The sequence below is a fragment of the Embiotoca jacksoni genome, unplaced genomic scaffold, assembly GCF_022577435.1.
Source record: "Embiotoca jacksoni isolate LCO1_2020_lvr unplaced genomic scaffold, fEmbJac1.0.p SCAF_34, whole genome shotgun sequence".
In the NCBI taxonomy this organism is placed as follows: domain Eukaryota; kingdom Metazoa; phylum Chordata; class Actinopteri; family Embiotocidae; genus Embiotoca; species Embiotoca jacksoni.
In genome coordinates, this window is record NW_027185386.1 from 4,092,079 (window position 1) to 4,101,486 (window position 9,408).

The following is a 9,408-nucleotide window of genomic DNA, read 5'->3' on the forward strand; positions in this document are numbered from 1 at the left end:
TCATACTGTCTTTAACCAATCAACGTTAAGTGAGACCAACGCCTCGTTGCAAAAAAATAAAAAATAAATTGAAAAAAAAAGGAAGAGAGACGTCTTTGCTGTATTTCATAATCTTTGACCCCGGTGTCCTTTACAAACAATGAAAACTATCATAACCGCATCAAAAAAAATATTATTATGAACGTATGTACGTTATGTATATACTATAATACTGATAAGTGCTACTACTAACGCTTCAGATATTCATAATTTAAATTAAAACTGCAAGCAGTGATCTGCGGGCCCTCGCACGGTGCACGTCGGGGATCCGGCATATTCCCCCCTGAAGTTTTAATTGTTTTCTCGATCTCGTTCCTTATTATTATTATTATTATTATTTATTTATTTATTTTATTTTTATTTTTTTTAAAAGCCTTTTTTTTGGCGGCTTTAACATCTTCAAAAACTCATGAAAGTTGGTGCCCGACTCAAGTATCGTGAGGTTTGGAGCATCGTTTGACCTTAAACATCAACTTCCTGTGTCACGGAGAAACATCTAATTTAGCGGCATCGCCCTGGCTATACTATATACATAAATTAATTTTGGAGTCACTTTTTGCACAACTGTCATACTGCAGCATGTCGCCCGAAATATGATTAAAAATTTATTTATTTTTTTTAAAAGTCCTACTATAGCATTAAAATGTATTAATGGGATTTTGGGTGATTAAATTCGTGATAGTTCGTTTTTTATTTTTGTTTTGTTTTGTATTGTTGTTGACCTTTGGTATTAGTATGACTGCATTTACAATGCAAACCCAAACCGTGTGGCTTTATACTTAAGGGGACTCACCCTCCCTCTGTCTAGGGGGCGCTAGCGAGCCATTAGGCCACAACCAGTCGTGACTCCACTCAACGTGAACTGGCAATCACACATTTGTCCTGTATTTAATTTAGCCGAATTAAAGTTGTTGAATTTTGATCCAAGTGATTGCAAGTGTGGAGAGCTCAGAATCTGTAGCAATATTGTCACATGCTGTGATTTTAATGTGTCTTGAGGATATTTTCCCCTTCGATAAAACACGTGCAAAAAAAATCTCACAGCAACTTCTAGATTTTATTTTTTTTTTTGCTCCAAAAAAAAAACAAAAAACAATTCTCCTGCATCTTCACATTCGTTTCCTGCACCATAACACCGCGAGTTCTTTTTTTTTTTATTTATTTTTTTTTTTTTACATCTTTTTGCAAATAGAACCAACATTTTACATAAGAAACTCTTTAATGGGGGCATTTCCCCAGTGATCGCCGTCATCCTCATAATCATCCACTCTGCACGACCTCTTCCAAGTCCAGACCGCTGTTCACAGGCCCAGCGCCCAACATCCACCCTGAAACATCACCTACCTAAAAAAAAAACTGACGGCACCTGTTCGATACGCTGTAGGAGGTGAAATATTTCATGTAGGTTAATAATATTGCAGGTTTGTTGTCACGTTCCACATATAGCAGAGAAAAGCATACCACCGGCGATGTTATTTCATCAAATAAGACAAAAACACACCATGATCGTGCCTTCATACAGCAAAAGAACCAAACATGGCGCTTCGCTGTGTGCATGTAAACTGGTTGCCAACTCTTTCAGGTTTATTTGTATTTTATTATAGAAATGTAAGACCTCCTGTGTGGTTCCTTTGAGCAAAAAGTCAGCATAATGAGCTCGAAAGTGTCCTGAAGTACTTTGGATTTTCCGATTTTCACCCTGAGCCCTCGCAGTTTTTTTTTTTTTTTTTTTTGGGGGGGGGGGGGGGGGGGGGGGGGGGAGGGAAAGGGACTTCTGCCAAAAGTCTGTGGAATCATAAAGGTGGATACCGCAAACAGGGGCACAGCTAAATCAAGAGGTGTCACTACAAACCTCATCCCTGCTGATAAATGCGTTGAGTAAACCACGTCAGAATGCCTTCAACCTGTCGGTTTGCAGTCCAACCTCGTCGGGAACGATTGATTTTTGTCTCCGACTGAGCCGATCCGTCATCAGTCTGTTTCAGGGTTTTTTTTGTTAGTGCCGTAAGCCGAGTGAGGGGGAGGGAGGGAGGGAGTGGGGGGGGGGGGGGGGGGGTGGTGTTATGAGCGTTAACGTAGTTGAGAGGAACGCCAGAAGGTGAATGCCGAGTCTGGTTTATCAACTTCCAACAGTACCGAAACATCTCCTTGACTGCGAGAACAGAAAGTGATGAGCAAAGCAAAACAAAACCCAACCAAAAAAAAAAATAAAAAGACACGGGGTCACGAGTGGCAAGAAAGCTCGGAACAGAAGCCCTTATCTTGTGTCCACTTTTGGCATTTATTACCTCATCTTTTAGAGCCTTTTTCCTCCATAAAATATTTTTTTTTATCATTTTGATTTATTCTTTTTTTTTTTTTAATCTCTAAAACTTAAGGATGACAGATTTATTTTTAAGTTGCAAAAAGCACTTTCAACATTGAGGAATAAAATCAAACAGTGGGTTCTAGTCTGTAGGTGTTAGGGCTTCATCCGTAGTTATGTTTGAGAGTATTTACACGTACTGTATGTTTTCGTAGGAATGCCAACAGTGAGCGTTTGGTATCCAGTAAATCTGTGCAAACTGTTCTTTTGTGTGTTTGTGTGTGTATATATATACGTATGTATGTGTGTGTGTGTTTGGTACAATCAAGACAGCTTTCAGATGCAATACAGTCGTTCGGGGATGGTAACTACAATGGCTTAAGGTCCGTGTGATCGAGGGAGGACGAAGAGCAGTGGAAGGCTCTCTCCCCCGCCTCCCCACCTGGCAGCGGTAGTGCAGGTCAAAAGTTCAAAAGGTCGAAACGTAAAAATGGGCGGTGGGTTTCCTCTCCTAAAGCAGGAAGTCATCGGTCCATCCGTCAGGCGGTCAGTGCGATGGTGCGGACACCCGGCCTGCTGGCGACGCTTGCTAAATGGCGTAAAAAGGATGTCACTGCAGAACCAACCCAACCTGAGAAAGGAGCAGAGCAGCCGTTAGGAAAACACTTCAAAACGTAACTTTAGTGAGCTTTAGTTAACGGGCGTTCCTGCAGGTTAAATTAGAGACATTTCTAGTTACAAATAACCGACCAAAGGATGAAAATACAGAAAACTTGCAGTAAAAACATGGCCAAGAATAATATTTATTCCACATATTAGGCCATTTCTCAACATTTTCCAGCCGCATATAACAATATTTGCCAATAATATAACTACAGTAAGTCGAAAGAAAACTGACAGAGAGACTAAACAATGAAAAATGATGCGTTTCTTTAAGGTTGATGACGGTGCTTCATCTGTCTGATGGTGCTAACCAGACTGAACAGCCTCCTGTAAGCTTCGACTGCATACAATCATATTCCAGAACATTTTATTAACGCCCATACTGCCCACAACAGGCTAAAGAAAAAATATTCAAGACTTTTGTATTAATAATTCAATTGAAGATGTTTTAATGCCTTTCAAAGCCTTTTTGGAGGACACTTATTTCAATGCAAGACCCTGCAGACACCTCAAAGTTATGAAAGTGACATCATCAACAAAAAAAACAAGGTACCTTATCTGAACCCATGTTGGGACACTTCCAATTGTACAGATAATACTGTAGGTTTCCATCACCGATGCCGAACTTCAGCTTGTCCAAGAAAGTCTTGTTTTCCATTAGATCCAGTGCATTAAAGACATCAAACCCTTTCTGGATAGAGAGACGGAAAAACAAAAAAAACAAAAAAAAAAGACTAATTAGCTGACTGCGAGTAAACGTTCAGGCGACACAGAAAGGTTCTGAAAAGCAGGAGCACGCACCGATTTGGCCAGGATGAGGGCGTCGGACATCAGGTCCAGCAGGGGGGTGGTGGTGTGCACGTTGTAGAAGGAGTACGCTGCTTTTAGGCTGCGGTGCACCGGGTGGTTCATGATGGTGGAGGGCAGCGTGTAGAAACTCAGGAAATCCGTCACTTTGCCGTCGTTCTGTCACGAGAACAAGACGACGCTTACAACGACCGCCAGCAGGACGGCTATTCAGAGATAGAAAACATTTGTCTCCTTACCTCCACCAGGTAAGTGTCGATAATGTTCTCCCTGGGCAGCAGCCAGTGGGCCACCTCTTCCTGGTTCATGACGGGCACCAGGTTGAACTGGCTCAGGTACTCGCGGAGGAGGCGGTGCACCACCGGGATGTCCTTCTTGGTCATCGACCGCAGACCGGACGTCTTCGGGGCCTGAGGGGGACAAGAAAGAGACGAGGAGAGTAAACACATGCTGGAAAAAGGAGGTTGTCGCTGCAAAATGTGTTTCGTTTCCATCAACCTCAGGCAAGCGGTACAACTTCATGGTGCGCTGCATAGTCATGTTCCTGCTCAGATGGGAGAACTTCACTTCGATTAGTTTCCGGGGGTTCAAAGAGCGATGCCAGTACCTGCACGGAAAAAAAACCCACAACAAAAACAAAAAACAAACAGTAGATATCATGAAGTAAGTGATAATTAACGCTGCCACAGAAGGAGGAGAAGAGTTCTTCTGTCAGACCCACCTGCATGTGCCCACAGGTTTGGGGGAGTACCACGCCGGCAGTGTACACCGCCTGGAAGATGCCCTGCAGGTTCACCCGTCTGGTGATCTCTCGGATCAGAACCGGAGCGACTCGTTTGGAGCGGAGCTTCTTGTGGACGCAGAGGAAATTGATCTCAACCATTTTCTTTTCTCTGAAAAACAATGAATTAATTATGTGAGAAAAATAATGAAATTACAGTACTTGGTACGATTTACATTAGAGTTACTAATAATGACGTTTTGCTTCTATAAAATTCAACTAAAGATACTGATGTGAGAAAAAAATTCCAGCCGTTTCATAATTTAAGGATAAATTGTGAAGACTTTTTACATTTTATACAACTTCTTATTTTCTAGCCGGAGAAGAAAATTTCATAAAAAGGAGATAAATCTTCGTGACCAGATTTCATGACATAAACCGGACAATTCGGCCAATAGAGATTTTTCCTCCGCTTTGCACTTTTTTTTGTTTACTTACATGTCATAGATGTGGATGGTGGCAGGAATGGCACTGATGAAGCCAACCAGCTTCTGGTTGGAGTTAACTCTCACTCCACAATGCCACTGGGGGCAACCAGCCAGGGGGCCGGAGGGCCCTGAGGAGGACACAAGTCAGTCAAACGCAACATATTACTGGGTCACCCTCACTTGTACCGACGCTAAATAAAATAAACTATTTCCTGTACCCTATATTTTGATAACAGTATTTCAATGTAACAGTCTCACCAGCTGTAAAAGTGAAAAATGTAATTATGAAGAAGTTACCAGAGCAGGAACTCAGGAGAGTAGTCAAATCTGAACATGTTGTCATCGTCCTCCACGTAGTTCTCATTGAGAAGGGTGTAAAGCTCCTTGAGCTGGTTTTAGAGGCAAAACAAAGAATTAGAGACAAAGTCATGACATTACTAACAAAGTGATGTAACAGATCAATGGTGAGAAAGCAGATTTAATTAGAACGCAACATTCCTTAAACGATGCCGAAGATAAATATTCTCCACTCTCTTACCACACCAGGGTCCCCCAGGTCGAGGGTGTCCCAGATGAAGCCCTGTGGGAGGCTGTAAGGCTCCTCTCGAATGTTGTCTTTGTCAGGTTCGATGGAGCCGTGTGATGTCACCGTCTCCCCTGAAGGAAAGCGAGAAAAAAAAAAAAAAAAAAAAAAAAAATGTTTGTGAAGTGAAGCAGCAAAGCCTGCGGTACACAACACTCTGTCTGTGTGTCTGTGTGTGTGTGTGTGTGTGTGTGTGTGTGTGTCGTACCTAGCTTGGGAACAGGCTGCGTGTCCCAGAACTGGTAACTCCTCCGAGTTGCCTCCTCCATGGTTTTGGCTGGACCTTGACCAACAGAGAACAGTTCGATGGCCTTTTGGATCTCCTGTAGCTTATCAGCTGGCAATGAATTCACCTGTTTGGGAAGTTAAGAAGCATTTAATTAAAAAAAAAAAAAATTTAAATTTTTTTTTTTAAAAGAGAACAAACGAAACCATTATTGTGCTCTAACAGTTTTGTTGTGATGTTTTCCATCCTAAAGTAAAACAACTGTAATTTTTGGTGAAAGATGATCTGACTCTAAAAGGTTAAAGTCTGTTACTTCAGTTAATGAGTAACTTCGTGCCTTGGCAAGGGGGTCCTGGGCTGCTTCTGTGGCACCAGATTTCTTCTTCTTTTTCTGCTTCTTTTTCTTCTTCTTGGCGCCAGTGTCGTCACCCAGACCCCTGTCACTGCAACGGGACAGAAATAGACGGCATCCTTATTAAACTACCATCCCCGAGGAAAACAATGTCCTGGTCAAAAAGTCTGCTCCAAAATCTACTGCGATATGCAAACACAAGACCCAAGAGGATTAAAGCTGTATTATTCTCACTTCTGTGTTCAAATAAGACCCATTGTTATTATGCAAAAGAGCAACATTAATGCATTTAAAATATGATATGCCAGAGGGAGCAACTCTCAATTATTTTCTCGATCAATCTTGTGGTCCAGTAAATGTTAATAATTGGCTCCAGAGTTTAAGCCGACGTCTTCAAATGTCTTGTTTTGTCCGAACAGTTCAAAACCCAAAGATTTCCAGTTTGCACTCATGTAAGACAGAGAAATCAGTAAATGCACTCAGTAGAGAAGCTGGATTGAGAAAACATTCAGTGTTTCCGCTTGAATCAATTATCAGAACAACTCATTTTTGAATCATTTCAGCTCCATGGACAAGAATCCTGGATGTTAACGTTCCAGAAAATAAGCAATAATTGTAACTCCCCGCGGAGGCCACTGATTAATCAGGGAAAATGGTCACTAGAATCATAACCGCGTCATCAGGGCCGCCTTCGATCGAGCCTGCAATTTATTAATTCACTTGATTAAATGGCAACTCACAAAAACAACACAGTCGTCAACCGAGGAGAAGTTTCTCCGTTCGTTTGCCGGATTCAGCGCGTTGTTTGTGTGTGTGTGTGTGTGTGTGTGTGTGTGTGTGTGTGTGTGTGTGTCCAGTTGAAGATTACATGATGGTAGGCTTACGCAGCGTCGCTATGACGCCCAGCTCCACTGAAGGGGTTAGTAATGTGTAGTGGAAATCAAACCCCCCCCCAACAAAAAAAGTAGCCGGGAATAAAAGCGGGTAGAGTCGAGTTGAGTCATAAAATGAAATGGAAAAGCGACACTAGTTTTTTTTTGTTTTTTTTTAAACTGACAGGGGCAGTTGGAGCTCTGAGGCAGATGAGTAAACAACCACACGAGCTAAAAAAAAACAAAAACGTAAGTCACTGGCAGGGCAGTTATAAGGTAAAGTGCTAAAAAACACATGGGCACCGTGTCCCTCTCCATAATCCCCCCCCCCCCCTCCGTGATCAGTTCAAACCTGAGAAGCCACCCATCTATCCCATCCTGTGGCCTTAGAAAGACAGCATACTTACAGAGGTTAATCTCATTAGTGTCCGAGAGAGAGAGAGGAGAGAGGCCAAAGCGTCGGCCCCGTATTTGTAACGCCAGCGCAGATGGCGACTCGCATGACCTCAGGAAAGAAGAGTGTGCGGTATCTATGCGTGTGTACATACGTGTGCGCAAGAGGTCAGCGAGTGGCTGGGACAATGGACGACAAAACATTCAATAGTTTGTTCTCCGGGCTTCCATTTCAACCCGGACAGAGCGGCTGAACGCCAGAACCAGTCTTTGTTTGGGCGTTTGGGTGCAGTGGGGGGGGTGGAGGTGGAGGTGGAGGTGGGGGTGCATGTGCTACTCAGAAAAAAAAAGTTCACACTTGTTTCACTTCAAATAATAAACATCACGTTCAACACCTTGTTGCATGATATTAGGTTTATTTATTCTTTAAAAAAAAATAAAAAAATAAAAAATAAAAAAAATTCTGTCCTTGTTCAGCTTTTTGGGAAATATATTAAAAAAAAAAATCCTTCAAGTTAAAGCAGTCTAAGAAAAAGGTAAAATTCTCTCTGGGGAGGTCAAACTTGCAACTCATGACCTCATAAATGGAGAAGGACTGAAAAAGGCTGCTTTAAAAAAATAATAATAAATAAAATAAAAAGCATATAATATTCTCCAATAATGCACAAAGCGGGCAGCCTCAAACTTTTGCACACTTGTGTAAACTTGCAGGCGTGTCGCCACTTTGGTAAACATGAGGACAACCCGACGCCAAGCGAAAAGCAGGATCTCCATCAAAAAAAAGCCTATTTTCAGGATCTTCGGGATTCTTGCATATTTCTGTGATTTTAAAACAACAAAAAAAAGCTCCACGCTGGAGGTTAATATCGTTAGCACGGTTCGGCTCGTATTCGCTTCAGATTTGGCACCGAAAGCCTCCGCGCAAAGACAAAAAGGGGGGGGGGGGAGGTTTGACAGCTCCGTTAGCACCGGGAGCTAAACGGTGCTAAACGTCAGCTGGAGTTGACGTGAATTCGCTTCGGCGCGCGGGCGACATATTAAACTGTCAGCTTGATAAAAAAAAAAGACAGATTTTTTTTTCCCTGTGGCTTAAATAAGCGATAGAAAATGCTGTGTTTTGTTAAGATCATGAGCTTTCAGGCACACTTTGGTTTCTCTTCTCCCCCCCTTCCTCCTCCTCCTCCTCCTCCCGTACTACGCGTTGCTATCAGAGCTAAAAGCAAAAAAAAAACCGGACGCTTAAGACCCGCCCACATTTGCAACCGACCGCTTCCTCAGCCAATCACGGCAAAGAACCGCCTGGCGACAGCCGTTTCTAACCAATAGGATTAAAAGCCAAAAGTGGGCCGGACAAACAATTCAGCGATGGCTGTCCATCCCGGACCGCTCGCCGAGGCTTTAGTTTGCCGCTCGCTTTGCTGAACGCGTACGGCGACGTGACGCGTTTTACACAGCCGCGCGGGCGAGCCTGCCTTCTTACCCGTCGTCAAAGTGATGCTCTTCGTTTTCGCAGTCGCTGCAGTGCCCGTGGTCCTCTGCGTCTTCTTTCTCCGGCATCGGTGCTGTCTCATTCTCATCCGCCATCTTCAACCAGGAAGTGAGGAAGCCAACCGCGTGCCCTCGACGCCTTTAAACCTGCCTCGATCCTATTGGCTGGGAGCGGGTGATGAAAGTCTCCTTCGCTGCCGTCTTTTTAGCGACTGTTTTCAAAAACATTTACAATAAATGAAAGGCAAAATATTTTTATTTATTTTTAAAAAAAATTTTGAAGCCCATATTTTAAATTCCCCACGACTCCGGTCATAATTTGAGACATTTTTTTTAAAATTTAATTTCTTGTTTTTTTTTTTTTTCCTCACGCGGACATTAAAACCACGTGACCTGTATTCAAGCTTCAAATCAAATTATGACAGTGACGTGTTTAACTGGAAACACGCGAGAGCTTCAAAAAAAAAAAAA

At 42.7% G+C, this 9,408-nt stretch overlaps 1 protein-coding gene across 1 annotated transcript; it reads right to left on the reverse strand.

The window, feature by feature from the left end:
* Positions 1 to 1,082: 1,082 nt before the first annotated feature.
* LOC138207840 (glycylpeptide N-tetradecanoyltransferase 1-like) lies at positions 1,083 to 9,068 on the reverse strand. Its single transcript, XM_069165370.1, is given in 14 exon segments — positions 1,083 to 2,975; positions 3,561 to 3,698; positions 3,809 to 3,973; positions 4,054 to 4,224; positions 4,313 to 4,421; positions 4,536 to 4,558; positions 4,560 to 4,707; positions 5,034 to 5,125; positions 5,127 to 5,151; positions 5,321 to 5,412; positions 5,562 to 5,680; positions 5,815 to 5,959; positions 6,170 to 6,275; positions 8,930 to 9,068. Coding segments are annotated over 14 exon segments (1,458 nt in total). The 5' UTR covers positions 9,034 to 9,068; the 3' UTR covers positions 1,083 to 2,954.
* Positions 9,069 to 9,408: the final 340 nt, after the last annotated feature.